The sequence below is a fragment of the Chrysemys picta genome, chromosome 4 (assembly GCF_011386835.1).
Source record: "Chrysemys picta bellii isolate R12L10 chromosome 4, ASM1138683v2, whole genome shotgun sequence".
In the NCBI taxonomy this organism is placed as follows: Eukaryota; Metazoa; Chordata; order Testudines; family Emydidae; genus Chrysemys; species Chrysemys picta.
In genome coordinates this window covers 30,193,028-30,211,356 of record NC_088794.1, presented here as the reverse complement: position 1 = coordinate 30,211,356, position 18,329 = coordinate 30,193,028, and the positions used below count along the sequence as shown (strand labels likewise).

The following is an 18,329-nucleotide window of genomic DNA, read 5'->3' as shown; positions in this document are numbered from 1 at the left end:
ACTGCTACCTAATTCTATATTCTTACCACTTGACTGGCATTCCCCAAATACCATCATTTTGGAAGGTACCACTTGATATATGCATCTTGACTCCGTCATGTCTTTTGTGTTCAGTGTCCTTGACTTTAAGTTTCTCAGAACTCTTCCTCTCTCCAGTGACTGCGGCCATTTTGTTCTTAACATGAGGAGTTGCTGAAGCCCATTATAGAGGAGACATACAAAAGTAATGTCTCAATTGGAAAGTTAAGTTAAGTTAATGGAGATATCCTATCTCCTAGAACTGGAAGGGACCTTGAAAGGTCATCGAGTCCAGCCCCCTGCCTTCACTAGCAGGACCAAGTACTGATTTTGCCCCAGATCCCTAAGTGGCCCCCTCAAGGATTGAACTCACAATGCTGGGTTTAGCAGGCCAATGCTCAAACCACTGAGCTATCTTCCTCCCCGAGGAAAGCATCAAGTGTTTTTTCTTGTTGCTGTTGCCTTCCTTAATCTAACTTGTTTAACATATAGGGTTGGTCTTTCTGCAGGGAAAAAGCCACGCTGCCATCAAAACACTCACAGGGAGAGATCACCACCTCAGGAATCAGCCATGCAGTGTATTTAAAATTTCACATTTAATTACAATTGAGCATTTTGGAGATGATAGCATTACAAACTACGTCCCTCATTAGCAATGGCGAACATGATTATGGGAACTAGTGCCAGAGATTGTTCAGGAAAAGTCTCTAGCCTGCTTTCATTTACCAAAAAAAAAAACCCCAAAACCCATAAGGCCAGTTCCTCAGCTTGTGTACATCAGTGGTGCTCCACTGAAGTTAGTGGAGCACCGTCGATTTATACCAGCTGAGGATCCTGTATGTTTAATTTGATGGTGAAGATCTGGATAACTACTAGAGTCCAGCACGTTTGAAGCAAGTTTACAGTTGCTGTCATTAATCTCCCATGCTGCTGGTAGTGGTCTCATATGTGATGTCTTCCTTAGCAAGCTGGCATCAACAGAAGCTCCGAAAAGCCCAAGTATAATAAAAAACAACAACGTTATTTCCCAATACATTCACAGATTATTAGTATGCCCCTCGCCCCCATGCCTGTGACCTTTCAAACTGCTGGGCTGAGCAAAAGAGGCCAGTTCTCTTTTAGTAATGCTTGAAGCTAGCGTGACATAAGTATACAGCAGCACATGTGTGATTGTTAGATAAGGCCACTTTAAATAGCTTGGAGCTGCTGGCTCATAAAAACTACCACTGCATATGCCATGGAGGTAGATCCCTGTTGGTTTTTAAAGGTCACTTGAGACTTGTGGGTACTAGATGATCATTTCCGAGTTGGAGGGCTGCCCTTTTGCTGTCTCCAAACACTTGCCATGTTAGTGTTCTCAGCACCAATGCCCCAGCTCAAGATGTAGCAGCCAGGATGAGATGGGAGGAGAAAGGAGGTGGGAGTTCACAGGTGCCCTGGAATGAAGCCTAGGCCTAGTAAGGATGAATCAGAAGGATGGAAGGAATAACTTAGTTTATACTAATGTCCCGCTCCTTTCTGAGGGAGGGAGCTTGCGGATTTGTTGTATTTCAGCTGCTTTAAATTCCTCCTGCCTGGTGACTCACTTGGAATAAAGCAAAAAAGAACAAGATGTCCCTGTGCTTCATCAATTTCTACTAGAAATAAATAAATGGGAATCAAGCACCAGGGTCTTAGTGTTTCTCATCATAAAATTCAATCCAAGGATTAGGTGCGTACTGTACAAAAGGAACAAAAGTAGAACCTTTGATTGCACTTGCCAGGATAAAGTTACAAGGGCTGTCACGCCTGCTGCAGGGCATCACCCGATCACGAGTTGAGATCAGGAAGCCATCTCCTCTCCTCCATGGTACAGTACCGGACAACTGGCTTCCAGCAATGTTTGGGAGATGGCTCCTCTTCTGTCCGAAGCAACCAAAATGCAGTTACCCTGCTCTTGAAAAATCCCCTGGGTATTTTAGGATGAAGTGAAAGGGACCCTTCTGAAGACTGAACTCTGTGGTCTCTGCAGAGGGGCTAGGAAAGTCTGCCCCATCCTCATCTTTTAGTAAGGGTGAGGGAGAAAGGGACACGAGTCTTCTATGAGCAAATCACTGCAGAAGATATTGTAGGGAGCAGGATGAAATCAGATGATGGAACACAGCTTGTGTGTCTCTAACTTTTGAGAGTTTCTATGCTGAGACACAAAAAGCTGTGCAAATAAAGGTGCTAGGAAGCCCGGCATAAAAAGCTGGGCACAGCATTCCTGAGTATTACCTCTCGGTGCTGGATCACATATACTACCAGACAACCCATTTCATAGTTGGAGAGTGACCCTTGACTTTAGGGAACTTCAGAAGACACAATGGTAACTTAGCAATTATTTATAATAACTATGAAACAAACAGCAGGATTTGCAGTAAAATTTAATGAGAATATAAATCAGAGATCGGCAACCTTTGGCACGCAGCCCGTCAGGGAAAGCCCCTGGTGGGCCGGGACGGTTTGTTTACCTGCAGTGTCTGCAGGTCCGGCTGATCGCGGCTCCCACTGGCCGTGGTTAACCATTCCAGGCCAATGGGGGCTGCGGGAAGCGGTGGCCAGCACATCCTTTGGCCCGTGCCGCTTCCTGCGGCCCCCATTGACCTGGAACAGTAAACTGCAGCCAGTGGGAGCTGCGATCGGACGAACCTGCAGATACTGCAGGTAAACAAACTGTTCTGGCCTGCCAGCAGATTTCCCTGATGGGCCACGTGCCAAAGGTTGCTGATCTCTGATATAAATAGTAATGGCATTTTAAAATCACTGCCCAGCTGCTGTGGAATATTCTATCAGCGGCAGCTCCAGGCACCAGTGCTCCAAGCGTATGCCTGGGGCGGCAAGCCACGGGGGGCGCCCTGCCGGTTCCTGTGAGGGTGGCAGTCAGGCAGCGTTCGGCGGCACGCCTGCGGGAGGTCTGCCAGTCCCACGAATTTGGCAGCAATTCAGCAGCGGGTATGCCGAAGCCGCGGGAGCGGCAGACCTCCCACAGGCATGCTGCCGAATCCACAGGACCAGGGACCTCCCATAGGCACGCCGCCAAAGGCAGCCTGCCTGCCATGCTTGGGGCGGCCAAAAAGCTAGAGCCGTCCCTGTATTCTATATCATTTTAGGATCATATGCTATGGGTTCAAAGAGTTACAACAATTTTCCTAGGGAAGAAGTCATAGATCCTAAGGCCAGAAGGGACCATTACAATCATCTAGTCTGACCTCCTGTCTAATACAAGCCATAGAACTTGTCCAGAATAATTCCTAGAACAGATATTTTAGAAAAACAATCTTGATTTAAAAGTTGTCACTGATGCAAAACCCACCATGAGCTTTGGTAAATTGTTCCAATGGTTAATTACTCTCATCATTAACAATTTACACCTTATTTCCAGTCTGAACTTGTCTAGCTTCAACTTCCAGCCATTGGATTATGTTATTAAATATTTGTTCCCCATGTAGATAATTATATACTGTAATCAAGTCAACCTTTAACTTTCTCTTTGTTAAGCTAAATAGATTGAGCTCCTTGAGTCTATCACTATGTTTTCTAATCCTTTAATCATTCTTGTGGCTTTTCTCTGAACCCTTCCAATTTATCAGCATCCTTCTTGAATTGCGGACATGAGAAATGGACACAGTATTCCAGCAGGGGTCACACCAGTCCAAATCGAAGTGAAATAACTTCTCCACTCCTACTTGAGATTCCCGTTTATGCATCCCAAATTGCAATAGCTGTTTTGACCACACCATTACACTGGGAGCTCATATTCAGCTGGTTAACCATCACAACCCCCAACTCTTTGCCAGAGTCACTGCTTCCCAGAATACAATCCCCCATCCTGTAAGTATGGACTACATTCTTTGTTTGTAGATATATACACTTAAAATGTATTAAAATGGATATTGTTGGTGTGCATCCAGTTTGCCAAGTGATACAAATCACTCAGAATCACTGACCTGTCATCTTTACAACTCCTCCAATTTTTGTGGAATCTGCAAACTTTATCAGTGACGATTTTATGTTTTCTTCCAGAGTGGGGCCAAGAATGGATCCTTATGGGACCCCCTGGAAACAGGGCAACTCAGTGAGGATTCCCCATTTACAGTTACATTTTGAATCCTATCAGCCAGTTTTAATCCAGTTACTCTGTGCCATGTTAATTTTATATTGGTCTAGCTTTTTCATTAAAATATTGTCCAGTACCAACTCTAATGCCTTACAGAAGTCTAATACTATTATCTTTATCAACTAAACTTGTAATCTCATAAAAAAAAAAAAAAAAAAAATATATCAAGTAGGGCTGTCAAGCGATTAAAAAAAAAAAAAAATCACACTGTTAATAGACTACCATTTATTTAAATATTTGTGGGTATTTTCTAGATTTTAAAATAGATTATTCTGTATTGTAGTTGAAATCAAATACAAAGTACAGTGCTCACCTAATATTTATTTTTTATTTAAAATATTCGCATGGTAAAAAACAAGAAATTATATATTTCAATTCGCCCAAGTACTGTAGTGCAGTCTCTTTATAATGAAAGTTGACCTTACAAATCTAGAATTATGTACAAAAAGTAACTTCATTCAAAAATAAAACAATGTAAAACTTTAAAAGCTACAAGTCCACTCAGTCCTATTTCAGCCAGTTGTTCAGACAAACAAGTTTGGTTACAATTTGCAGGAGATAATGCTGCCCACATCTTCTTTACAATGTCATCTGAAAGGGAGAACAGACATTCGCATGGCACTGTTGTAGCTGGCATTACAAGATATTTATGTGCCAGATGCACTAAAGATTCATATGTCCCTTCATGCTTCAACCACCATTCCAGAAGACATGCATCCATGCTGATGACAGGTTCTCCTTGATAACGATCCAAAGCAGAGCAGACTGATGCATGTTCATTTTCATCATCTGAATCAGATGCCACCAGCAGAAGGTTGTTTTTCCTCTTTTGGTGGTTCAGGTTCTGTAGTTTCCACACTGGAGTGTTGCTCTTTTAAGACTTCTGAATGCATGCTCCACACTTCGTCACTCTCAGATTTTGGAAGGCACTTCAGATTCTTAAACTTTGGGTTGAGTGCTGTAGCTATCCTTAGAAATCTCACATTTGACAAAACACAAAGAAGTTACCAATCTGCTGTGAAAGTGTTCTTAAAACAAACATGTGCTGGGTCATCATCTGAGACTGCTATAACATGAAATATATGGCAGAATGCAGGTAAAACAGAAAAGGAGACATACGATTCTCTCCCAAGGAGTTCAGTCACAAATTTAATTAACACATTTTTAACGAGCATCATCAGCATGGAAACATGTCCTCTGGAATGGTGACCAAAGCATGAAGGGGCATACTAATGTTTAGCATATCTAACATGTAAATACCTTGTAATGCCGGCTACAAAAGTGCCATGAGAACGCCTGTTCTCACTTTCAGGTGACATTGTAAATAAGTAGCAGTATCTCCCGTAAATGTAAACAAACTTGTTTGTCTTAGCAATTAGCTGAACAAGAAGTAGGACTTAGTGGACTTGTAAGCTCTGAAGTTTTACATTGTTTTGTTTTTGAGTGCAGTTATGTAACAAAAAATCTACATTTGTAAGTTACACTTTCACAATAAAGAGATTGCACTATAGTACTTGTATGAGGTGAATTGAAAAATACAATTTATATTACAAATATTTGCACTGTAAAAATGATAAACAAAATAAAGTGAGTACTGTACACTTTGTATTGTGTTGTAATTGAAAATATATTGGAAAATGTAGAAAATATCCAAAAATATTTAATACATTTCAATTAGTATTCTATTGCTTAACAGTACAATTAATCACAATTAATTTTTTTTAACTCAAAACATTAACAGTGATTTATCACATGAGTTAACTGCAATTAATCAACAACCCTAATATCAAGTTAGTTTGACAGGATATTTCCCCTAAAGCCATGTTGATTTGCAGTAATTACATTACCCCCCCCCCTTTTAGTTCTTTATTAATTAAGTCCTGTACCAGCTACTCCATTATCTTGCTCGGGATTGACGTCAGACTGACAGTCCTATAATTACCCAGGTCACCCCATTTACCCTTTTCAAAAACTGGCACAACATTAGCGTTCTTCCAATCTTCTGGAACTTAAATCAGCATTGTTTGCTTTATTCAAAAAAATAATAATAATCTTTGCCACCAAAAGTTGTGAGATTGCGGCAAACTGAAAACTCCAGGCTAAGACAGACATGACATAACTGTCTCCCCAAAGCTATCCATGGGAGTGTGTAACAAATTGCTGATTCACTGGCACAGCACCTCCTGCTGGTCGTCCGGGAATTAGCTCTCAGCCCTGGAGCAGCCTCTATGGGCCAGTGTCTTGCCCTCTGTTACCTATCCCTCTGAAGTCCCTTTATGTCCACCACAATAGGCCCCACGTCCCTCCTGGACCACGGTGCCCCTTACCTCGTGGTACTGCCCCTCACACAGGGAACCCCACTCCCCTGAGCCCACCTTGCCTCAGTGACCCACTGACAGTCTTTATCTAGCCCTGTCCCTCAGGGGCAAACTGCAGTCTGAAGGGGATCATTGGCCAGGGGGCAGCCCCAGTACCTCCTTAGGCCTTCCTGGCAGGCCTCAGCCTGGGAGGTCGCCAGGCCTGAGCTCCCCAGCTTAGCCAGCACTGCTCTGTTGAAGGTACGCTGTGCTCCCAGGCAGGTCCTTCCCATCCCAAGGCTGGAGTCAGACTGCCTGTCTCCTAGCTCACAGCCCTTTTTATACCAGCCCTCCCAGGCCCGGATTGGCTGCTACCTGCCTTCCCCTGATTGGCTCCTCAGGGCAGCCCTTTCCCAGAGCTGGTTTTAACCCCTTTCTGACTGGAGCAGGGTGACCGCCCCATTACAGAGTATTATAAATAGATGCTCCAAAGCTATTAATGTGCAAGACATAACTTCTAACACTACCCATGGGCATGTCATAACAGCCCTTCAAGTGGAAAACAGGAAATAATTGGAGAAAACAGCTTTTTTGTGACCTTATCTCATCTACTATTCCCAGCAGAGAAGAGAAAGCTATCCTGGAGATAACCAAACCAGCTAGCGTTCAGTACTATAGATTTGCATCTTTTGCAAAATTTACTTTTTCCATATGTTCAATATTTTTTATAAATTGCTCTGCCCAGAAATATTCCTTCCAATAAACTTGTTGCCTACAATATCTGCAAGAAAGCAAATACCAAAGGGGTGCATCACATCTGAAAGTAATTCATTTACACATTTAGAATAATTATCCACAGAACATTTTTTGCAGTACATGTCTAACTCTAATAGATATCTCTGAATTGGTCCTAGGCTCAGATGCTATGAAGGATACAAGGGACAGATACAGAGACTGAGCTTTGACACACAGCTGATTTTCTCTTTTCCTTCCTAGAAAAAGCAAGGGATGGAGAGGGTCGAGGAGAGATTAGAGTAGTTAATAAATAAATGTTCCCCTGACAACTGTGTCATGCTGTCAGGAGTGGCTCACGACTGAGTGCCTACCTCAAGGCAGACTGTCAAAAACAGGGCAGACACCCTGTAAAGGAGCCCAGACTCACCCCTGTGGCACCTCCTACTGGTCGACCAGGGAATTAGCTCTCCAGCCTTTGAAGCGCCCTCTGCAGGCTGGTGATCCGCCTGTCCTCTTCTTCTTGGCTCCCGTGTCCCTCCCAGGACCCCAGTGCCCCTTGCTCTGGGTGCTGCCCCCTGGCAGTACCCACCCGCTAGGTCTCCCCTCCTAGGGGAACCCCCACCCACTATCCCCACCTTGCCTCAGCACTAGGCCACTGCCAGTCACCAACTAGCTCCCGCTCCCTGGGGCGGGCTGCAGTCTAGGCCACTCATCACTGGCAAGGGGGGTTTGGACCTGCTGCCTTGGCCTAGCCCTGGGCTGCCCTCTGCAACCTCCAGTACCCCTTGGCCTTCCGCTAGGCCGCAGCCTGGGGCTATCCAGGCTGGAGCTCCCCAGTCCTCAGCCTGTCCCCAGCCCTGCTCCACTCAGGTACACTATCCCTAGCTTGCTGCAGCCAGGCCCTTCTCTCTCTGCACTCAGAGAGAGACTGCTGAGCTTCTGGCTGCCCTGGCCTCTATAGGGCCAGCTGAGTCTGTCTGGGGCATGGCCCCCAGCTGCAGCCACTTTCCCCAATCGGCTCAGCCTAAAAGCTGCTTTCTCCAGCCACAGCCCCGTCTGGACCGGAGCGGGGTCCAACCCCGCTACACACCTCCCCCCTCAAACTCCCCACCCCTGGGGGGGAGGGGGAGAAGGGGAGACTTATGGCCTGGGGTCCCCGAAGTTGGCCCTCCAGGCTTGCACATTTTCACTCCGCAGCCTCCCAGCTGCGGGCCATCTCCCAGGTACGCGCCTTTGCCTGCCGGCGGGCCCGCTCTGCCGCCTCGAGTTGTGGCCGTAGATCCGGGTCCCCCAGGCCCTCTTCCCTCAGGGTCTGGGTCCCCTTGGTCATCTGTCCCACAACCACCTGGGTCCATTTGGTTCCTTGGTCCCCAGCCTCTTGCTGGGCCCACTCCGTCTGGGTCTCTCTCTCCGTGACTGGCGTGGCGACAGTCTGGGTCCCAGCCTCTTGTGGTGTCCCCTCCATCCCAGTCACCGCCTTGGCCACGTTTGGTCCCTCCGCGCCTACGGGCACTTCTTCTTGTCGCACCTCAGTCCCTCTGAGGGGGCAATGCCTCTTTAGATGGCCCGGTTCCCGGCAGCCCCAGCAGGCTTCTCGCCTTTGGGCTGCTCGGGACTTCTTATTGTCCCTTTGGGGTCCTATCCCCTTACCAGGACCGACGTGGACCTCTCGTGTTGGGCCTGGGCATATCCTCCACACATGGCCCAACCACCCACAGGCCCAACAAGTCAGCCACCGCCCGGGTTGCTTCACCTGGCGAGCCGTTCTCGGGACCGCCCCTCATCCCTGCTGGGGTTGCGACGCCCTGCCCCTACCCCAATAGGGACAGTCCCATGCCACATGCTCTGCCCGTTTGCAGGCATAGCAAGTCCTGTGCCCCTTCACAGGCCTCCTGGCCTTGGTGCTCCACTTCGCGTCCTGCCGGCGGCTCCTCCAACACTCCTGCCGGAGGAGTTGGACTAGGGCCCGCTGCTCCCTCATTAGCTGGGCCATCTGTGGATAGAGGGCCCGTTGCACCTCCCATCGTTCCTCCTGGGTCTCCCGGATTCCCTGCAGGACGTCAGCCCCCTTCCTCGGGGACGCTGACACCGGGACCCACCCAGGGACCACACCTGGGGTCTCTCCATAATATACCCCAGTGTATATGGGATCCATTGTTCTGTTCCTCAGTTTCTCCACCTTCCAGGCAATAGTCCTGCTGTCCTCACCGTGCCCCTTGCATCAGGGGTGGACCGCCTATGCCCACATTCTCCACCAAACTGTAAAGGAGCCCAGACTCACCCCTGCGGCACCTCCTGCTGGTCACCCAGGGAATTAGCTCTCTAGCCTCTGGAGCACCCTCTGCAGGCCTGTGATCCACCTGTCCTCTCCTTCTCGGCTCCTGTATCCCTCCTAGGACCCCAGTGCCCCTTGCTCTGGGTACTGCCACACGCTAGGTCTCCCCTCCCAGGGGAACCCCTTCACTATCCCCACCTTGCCTCAGCACTAGGCCACTGCCAGTCACCAACTAGCCCCCACTCCCTGGGGCAGACTGCAGTCTAGGCCACTCATCACTGGCAAGGGGGGTTTGGACCTGCTGCCTTGGCCTAGCCCTGGGCTGCCCTCTGCAACCCCCAGTACCCCTTGGCCTTCCACTAGGCCGCAGCCTGGGGCTATCCAGGCTGGAGCACCCCAGCTCCTCAGCCTGTCCGCAGCCCTGCTCCACTCAGGTACTCTGTCCCTAGCCTGCTGCAGCCAGGCTCTTCTCTCTCTGAGTGCAGAGAGAGAGACTGCTAAGCATCTGCCTGCCCTGGCCTTTATAGGGCCAGCTGAGTCTGTCTGGGGCGTGGCCCCCAGCTGCAGCCACTTCCCCCAATCAGCTCAGCCTAAAAGCTGCTTTCTCCAGCCACAGCCCCCTCTGGACCGGAGCGGGGTCCACCCCGCTACACACCCCAAACTGGTGCGTGTCCTATAATTAGATTTCCCCAAGCCAGTAACAAATGTGAACTGCTGGATGACTATAACAGTCTTACCACGGAGTCACAGACAGTCCTCTTGGGTTCTCCAGTCTATCTTGCCACCCAGGTAAGCTGGGTTCACAAGTTCAGAGCAAACATTTTCAAAGTTATAAAGCAAAACTTACATATGTCCTTTTAGCATGGAATACAGACACTACAAGTGAGATTAATACATGCAGCAACTGACAAGTGTTTCATAGAGTCGAAACACTAAATACATTCTTATAAGACTAATACCTATTTTGAACAAAACTATCGTACAGGTGAGCTGGTTTGGTTTCCAGCTATGAGTTTGTCATTTCTTAGCTAACGCCTATGGCCTTGGGCAGAGCTGGCACTTGGTTTACCAGTGTCACAAACTGTATTTGAAATCTTCACATTTTGCTACTTAGTGAAGGATCTCACGAACCAGAAAATAAAATTGCTGCACTCCTGCAGTGGCCATTCCCCTCTGCGATCCAAGAAGATTTTTTAACCACATTTTCCACATAAGCATCTGAAATAATTATTTACTTGGAGTTTTTAAATGTAGACATAGGTGTACATTGACTACCAAAGGGATATTAGAAGCCCATTGGCTGATTTCTCGTCAACTGCAGAAGAGAGACAGTTACTTTAGTTGCAAAGTAATTACCTCCCACTTACGCCTACCACTAAAAAACTATTGGATTCTTGCTACAAAGCTCAATGGGCATCTCTACACATATGTTAAGTCTGAAATGCTAGCAGTCTGGAGATTTTGTGCAAGTGAAGCATAATTTGCATATTTGATTAATATGTATCACCTTATTTAAATAAACGACAGGAACTATCCCAATTATGAGAATTTAAGCCTGACAAGGCTGCAGTGTGGAATGGCTGTAGGACCATGGGAATTGTTATGCTGACACTGGCCTCTCCTTTGGTTGGTATCCATGTAACTCTGGTAGCTCCTTGAAGTACAAAGCGCAGTCTTAACCCAGGGAGAAGCAATTGTACAGACAACGTGACGTGAGATAGAAGCTACATCTACACTGGGAGACACACTTACCCACATTTATGCTTGTGCATGTATCCCATCTCTGCACTTGGTGTTCATAGAATCATAAAAAGAAGAACAGGAGTACTTGTGGCACCTTAGAGACTAACAAATTTATTAGAGCATAAGCTTTCGTGGACTACAGCCCACTTCTTCGGATGCATAACCGAAGTGGGCTGTAGTCCACGAAAGCTTATGCTCTAATAAATTTGTTAGTCTCTAAGGTGCCACAAGTACTCCTGTTCTTCTTTTTGCGGATACAGACTAACACGGCTGCTACTCTGAAACCTGTCATAGAATCATAGAAGATTAGAGTTGGAAGAGACCTCAGGAGGTCATCTAGTCCAACCCCCTGCTCAAAGCAGGACCAATCCCCAACTAAATCATCCCAGCCAGGGCTTTGTCAAGTCAGGCCTTAAAAACCTCTAAGGATTTTCACATATGCTGTGCTGGACATGAGTACAAGCTGTATACATGCGTGCCCACTGCTGTTGTTGGTATGTGCATTTGGTATTAGCATTTCAGGGGTGGTGGGTTCTGTGTATCACACGAGACACTCTAGAACCTCCTTGCAGTATGTTGTTGGTACTGTCTGCTGCCTTCACCTATTTGAGGATGGCAGTTTCCACTCTACTGCCCAACTTGGTTGAAGACATGGAGCAAGTGACAGATGATGTGTTTTTGCTCCTTCGCGTAGGACAAATGTGCATGCATTGCAGCATGCGACCAGTGACAATCTTGCACAAATGGGACTCAGATCTTTCTCACAAGCTGAAGACGGGTGATGAGAACAGTGACTGATCCACGGTTGCCCCATGATACAGAGACACAGGAGAGTGCCTTTGTTGCAACTGTATGTTTATGGGTGGACCATTGCTTCTGGACCAGGAGAATCAGCACAGGGTGGTGGGATCACATCATCTTGGAAATTTGGGATGATGACCTATGGCTGCAGAACTTCAGAATAAAGAAACAGAGGTTCCTGGAGCTTTGTGGGGAGCTGATCCCAACCCTACAATCAGGGCCGGCTCCAGGCACCAGCTTGGCAAGCAGGTGCTTGGGGCGGCCACTCCAGAGAGGGGCGGCACATCCAGCTATTTGGCAGCAATTCGGCGGACGGTCCCTCACTCTCGCTCGGAGCGAAGGACCTCCCGCTGAATTGCCGCCGCAGATTGCGATTGCGACTTTTTTTTTATTATTATTATTTTTTGGCTGCTTGGGGTGGCAAAAACCCTGGAGCCGGCCCTGCCTACAATGGCAGAACATTCTGTTCCACAGCCACCCACTTCTACACCAGTCTTGGTCTATTGCCCTCTGGAACCTGGCAACTCCAGACTGCTACCGGTCAGTCACAAACCACTTCAGGGTGGGGAAGTCCACTGTTGGGCTCGGTCTACACTACGACTTTAATTCGGATTTATCAGCTTTAATTCGAATTTACCTTGCAACCGTCCACACAACGATGCTATTTATTTCGATGTAAAGGGCCCTTTAAATCGATTTCTGTACTCCACCCCGACGAGCGGAGTAGCGCCAAAATCGATTTTAACATTTAAAATTAGGGATAGTGTGGCCGCAATTCGATGGTATTGGCCTCCGGGAGCTATCCCACAGTGCATCATTGTGACCGCTCTGGACAGCAATCTAAACTCGGATGCACTGGCCAGGTAGACAGGAAAAGCCCCGCGAACATTTGAATTTCATTTCCTGTTTGCCCAGCGTGGAGAGCACAGGTGACCACAGATAGCTCATCAGCACAGGTAACCATGCAGGCTGATAATCGAAAAAGAGCACCAGCATGGACCGTACGGGAGGTGCTGGATCTGATTGCTGTATGGGGAGAGGATTCAGTGCTTGCAGAACTTCGTTCTAAAAGACGAAATGCCAAAACTTTTGAAAAAATCTCCAAGGGCATGATGGAGAGAGGCCACAATAGGGACTCAGATCAGTGCCGCGTGAAAGTCAAGGAGCTCAGACAAGCCTATCAAAAAACAAAGGAGGCAAACGGTCGCTCCGGGTCAGAGCCGCGGACATGCCGCTTCTACGCCGAGCTGCATGCAATTCTAGGCGGGGCTGCCACCACTACCCCACCTGTGATCGTGGATTCCGGGTCGGGGATAGTCTCATCAGCTACACCTGAGGATTCTGCCGATGGGGGAGAGGAGGAGGAGGAGGAGGAGGAGGAGGATGAGCTTGCAGAGAGCACACAGCACTCCGTTTTCCCCAACAGCCAGGATCTTTTTCTCACCCTGACTGAAGTACCCTCCCAACCCTCCCAAGCCAGTACCCAAGACCCTGACCCCATGGAAGGGACCTCAGGTGAGTTTACCTTTTAAAATATAAAACTTGTTTTAAAAGCAAACGGTTTTTAATGATTACTTTGCCCTGAGGACTTGGGATGCATTCGCGGTCAGTTCAGCTACTGGAAAAGTCTGTTAACGTGTCTGGGGATGGAGCGGAAATCCTCCAGGGACATCTCCATGAAGCTCTCCTGGAGGTACTCCAAAAGCCTTGCCACAAGGTTTCTGGGCAGTGCATCCTTATTCCGTCCTCCATGGTAGGACACTTGACCATGCCATGCTTGCAGCAAGTAATCTGGTATCATTGCCTGACAAAGCCTGGCAGCGTATGGTCCCGGTGTTTGCTGGCATTCAAGCAACATCCGTTCTTTATCTTGTTGTGTAATCCTCAGGAGAGTGATATCACTCATGGTAACCTGGTTGAAATACGGGAACTTAATTAAGGGGACAGAGGTGGCCATTCCTACTGGGCTGTTTGCCTGTGGCGGAAAATAAATCCTTCCCTGCAGTTAGCCAAGCGCAGATGGGAAATTGGCCCTGAACTTTTCGCGTTTGGCTAGCAGGGATCTTCCCTGTTACCAGCCACACGGTGGGGGGGAGGGGTACCGTGATCATCCCAGAGAATTTATGGCGGGAGGGGGGCGGCGGCGGGGGGGGTGGTGGTTAGTTTGGTTCCTGCAGGGATCTTCCCTGATACCAGCCACGCGGTGGGGGGAGGGGTACAGCGATCATCCCAGAGAATTCATGGCGGGAGGGTGGGGTGGGGTGGTTAGTTTGTTTTCTGCTGCTGCTGAATGTTAACAGAAAAACCGCAGCACTCTACAGGCTATGCTTGGTATGTGGGAAAGGAGGGCGCAGAAGCTGTAAGACAATGGCTTACCATGGCCGCATGCAAGCCGAATTCTGTTGCCCAGACCTGTGATCTCTAGCAGCAAAGCCACAGGCACTCAGCATTAAGAGGCAAAATGCGACCTTGCACAGAAATCACATGTGCTATGTAATGTGAATAGTGTTGGTCACCGTGAAAGAGTATAAGCATTGTTCTGCAAAATGTATCTTTTTAAACAATTCTCTCTTTTTTCCCCTCCCTACAGCAGCTGCAAATTCCTCAAGCCTCCCTCCTCCATCCCGAAGGCTATCACAGATAAGGCGTCGTAAGAAGAGAACGCGAGACGAGATGTTTTCTGAAATTATGGAATCCAGCCGCAGTGACAGAGCTCATCTGAATGAGTGGAAGGAAACGGTTTCAAAGTATAGGAAAGAAGCCAGTGAACATGAGGACAGGAGGGACCAATGTGAGGACATGAGGGACCAACGTGAGGACAGGAGGGACCAACGTGAGGAGAGGAGAGACGCTCGAGATGAGAGGTGGCGGCAGGAAGATCAGAGGAGGCAGGATGCAACGCTGGGGCTGCTGCGTGAGCAAACAGACATGCTCCGGCGTCTGGTGGAGCTTCAGGAACGGCTGCAGGAAAACAGACTGCCACTACAGCCCCTGTTCCACCCTCCCCATGTTCCGTATCCTCCTCACCCAGACGTGTAAGAACGCGGGGGGGAGGCTCCGTACACCTTCCCATTCCACCCCAGTAGACAGCCCAAGCAAAAGGCTGTCATTTTTTTAACCTTTTTTTAGTGGCCTTTTCCTTCCCACCGATCCTCCTCCCAAATCCCACCTGGGTTCCCTCCCTCTTTTTCTAATCTATTAATAAAGAATAAATGATTTTTAAATGATAGTGACTTTATTTGGTTTGAAAGAAAGCTGGGGGAAGGGGGAGGGTGGGTTCCTTACAGAAAATGAGTCAATAAAGGGGGCGGGTTTTCATGAAGGAGAAACAAACAGATATTTCACACTGTAGCCTGGCCAGTCATGAAACTGGTTTTCAAAGCTTCTCTGATGCACAGCGCTTCCTGGTGTGCTCTTCTAATCGCCCTGGTGTCTGGCTGCGCGTAATCAGCAGCCAGGCGATTTGCCTCAGCCTCCCACCCCGCCATAAAGGTCTCCCCCTTACTTTCACAGAGATTGTGGAGCACGCAGCAAGCAGAAATAACAATGGGGAGATTTCTTTGGCTGAGGTCAGAGCGAGTCAATAATGATCGCCAGCGACCTTTTAAACGGCCAAATGCACATTCTACCACCATTCTGCACTTGCTTAGCCTGTAGTTAAACAGCTCCTGACTCCTGTCCAGGCTGCCTGTGTATGGCTTCATGAGCCATGGCATTAAGGGGTAGGCTGGGTCCCCAAGAATAACTATTGGCATTTCAACATCCCCAACGGTTATTTTCTGGTCCGGAAAGTAAGTCCCTTGCTGCAGCCCTTTAAACAGAGTAGTGTTCCTGAAGACGCGAGCATCATGAACCCTTCCCGCCCAGCCCGCGTTGATGTTGGTGAAACGTCCCTTGTGATCCACAAGTGCTTGCAGCACCATTGAAAAGTACCCCTTGCGGTTTATGTACTCGGTGGCTTGGTGCTCCGGTGCCAAGATAGGGATATGGGTTCCGTCTATCGCCCCACCACAGTTAGGGAATCCCATTGCAGCAAAACCATCCACTATGGCCTGTACATTTCCCAGAGTCACTAACTTTCATAGCAGCACCTGAGTGATTGCTTTGGCTACTTGCATCACAGCAGCCCCCACAGTAGATTTGCCCACTCCAAATTGATTCCCGACTGACCGGTAGCTGTCTGGCGTTGCAAGCTTCCACAGGGCTATCGCCACGCGCTTCTCAACTGTGAGGGCTGCTCTCATCTTGGTATTCTGGCGTTTCAGGGCAGGGGACAGCAAGTCACAAAGTTCCATGAAAGTGCCCTTACGCATGCGAAAGTTCCGCAGCCACTGGGAATCATCCCACACCTGCAACACTATGCGGTCCCACCAGTCTGTGCTTGTTTCCCTTGCCCAGAATCGGCGTTCCATGGATAGAATCTGCCCCATTAACAACATGATCTCCAAAGCACCGGGGCCCGTGGTTTCACAGAATTCTGTATCCGTGTCCGTGTCCATGTCCATGTCCATGTCCTCATCATGCTTGTCGCTGCGCTGCCGCTGCCGCCGCCGCTGCCTCCTCGCCTCGTTTTTCTGGTCCTGGCTCAGCATAAACTCCACGAGAACGCGCTAGGTGTTTACAATGTTCATGACTGCTGTCTTGAGCTGAGTGGGCTCCATGCTTGCCGTGGTATGGAGTCTGCAGTGTTCACCCAGGAAAAAAGGCGCGAAATGGTTGTCTGCCGTCCGTTGCTTTCATGCAGGGAGGGAGGGAGGGAGGAGGTGAGGCTGTACCCAGAACCACCTGCGACGATGTTTTTTGTCCCATCAGGCACTGGGATCTCAACCCAGAATTCCAATGGGCGCGGGAGACTGCGGGAACTATGGGATAGCTATGGGATAGCTACCCACAGTGCAACGCTGCAGAAATCGACGCTAGCCCCGGTACTTGGACGCACACCGCCGAATTAATGTGCTTAGTGTGGCTGCATACATTTCGACTTTATACAATCTGTTTCCCAAATTCGAATTATATAAATTCGGATTAATCCCGTAGTGTAGACATGCAGGTTTGCAAAGTTATCAACACTCAGCTGCCCATGGTTGGTTGCCATCACCAAAGTTCCAAAAAGAATAACTGGGTTCCAGAGAATAGGGTTTCCGAACTGCACGGAGGCCATTAGTGGCACCCACAATCCCAGTACTTTACCCACTGAAAGGACTGAGTGAGTACCTCAGTTGAAAGTGTTAATATTCACTCACTGTTCTAAGCTAGCAGAGGGGAGCCTGCAAACCGAGAAGCAAACCACATCAAATGCCCCCCGATCCCCAGGCCAGCCCCTGCAGCTTCAGGGAATCTGGCTCCTTCATCCAGCGAACAGCAGAGAAAGGAACAAGGAAAGAAAGACTCACAGCATCTGTACTGTGGTCCTTGAACTTTCTGATCAAGACCACAAGCCACTCACCTCCCTACTGCAAAGGGATATTGCAGTGTGTCCATGCAGACACTGGAGCAGACACCCCTCCCCGCCTTTCTACCGCCTTGTGAGATCCCAGGGACCAGGAATACTTGAAAACATTTGTACTGTGATAGCGTTGTCACGTTCCTTGGAGCAGCAAAGCCTCCCCTTCTCCTTCCTGTACATACCCGCCCTGATACTAAACCACCTACCCCTTCTGCCTGGCTCCTGTTTGTAAAGGGCAGGGGAAGGAGGTTACTGTAGTGAAAGTTTGTGATCTTGAAAGGAGCTGAAACAGCTGTAACTTTGGAGAACCAAAAAAGTTCCCCCCATCCCCTAACTGGGCTTTTCCCATCCCCTCTCTCACTGTCAGCCGGTTGGCTGACAAACCTCACAGACCCAGGGGCAATCCGAGAGTTCGCTGATAACCTGTGCTATAGCTTCTGACAAAAGCTTTATAGTAGTTAGTGGTAATTCAATCAAATTTTCAATTGACAGCTCTGTCTTGGTCAGGGAGCATTTGGGGGGGAGGGGCCTTCCTGTTCTGCAAGCCACCCTGGAGAAAAAGGGAGGGTGGGATTTTAATTTACCAGCTGATGAGCCTCAGGGTCCTCCTCTGTCTCTTCAGAAGGGGCTTGTGGAGCTGGTTCCTCCAGGTAGAGGTGCAGGATAACATGCTCCTCTTCCTCCGGGTCTTCCAGGGCCTCCTCCTCCACAGTCTCCATTGCCTCCTCAGCATCCGCTTGGGCAATGAGGCCAGCGGGCGGTGAGTCACCTCAGGCTTGATACTGGGAGCATGGAGAGCACCTGGTCCAGCTCCTTGAAGAAGAGGCACGTTGCAGGGCGACTGCTGGAGCCTTTTACCTTCTGGTACCAGAAGAG

The 18,329-nt window shown here is 48.6% G+C and overlaps 1 protein-coding gene across 1 annotated transcript; it reads left to right on the top strand.

The window, feature by feature from the left end:
* The first annotated feature begins 12,556 nt into the window (after positions 1–12,556).
* On the top strand, positions 12,557–15,252 carry LOC135982950 (golgin subfamily A member 6-like protein 4). The gene is made up of 2 exons (XM_065591881.1): positions 12,557–13,522; positions 14,598–15,252. Exons 1-2 carry the CDS (start codon positions 12,970–12,972, stop codon positions 15,044–15,046), a joined length of 1,002 nt encoding a protein of 333 aa, XP_065447953.1. The 5' UTR covers positions 12,557–12,969; the 3' UTR covers positions 15,047–15,252.
* Positions 15,253–18,329: the final 3,077 nt, after the last annotated feature.

Excerpts from the sequence above, each read along its gene's own strand:
- LOC135982950 (XM_065591881.1), top strand. The coding sequence starts at position 12,970 with ATGCAGGCTGATAATCGAAAAAGAGCACCAGCATGGACCGTACGGGAG. Across the intron at positions 13,523-14,597 it reads CCCCATGGAAGGGACCTCAG|CAGCTGCAAATTCCTCAAGC; the intron begins GTGAGTTTACCT and ends CCCTCCCTACAG.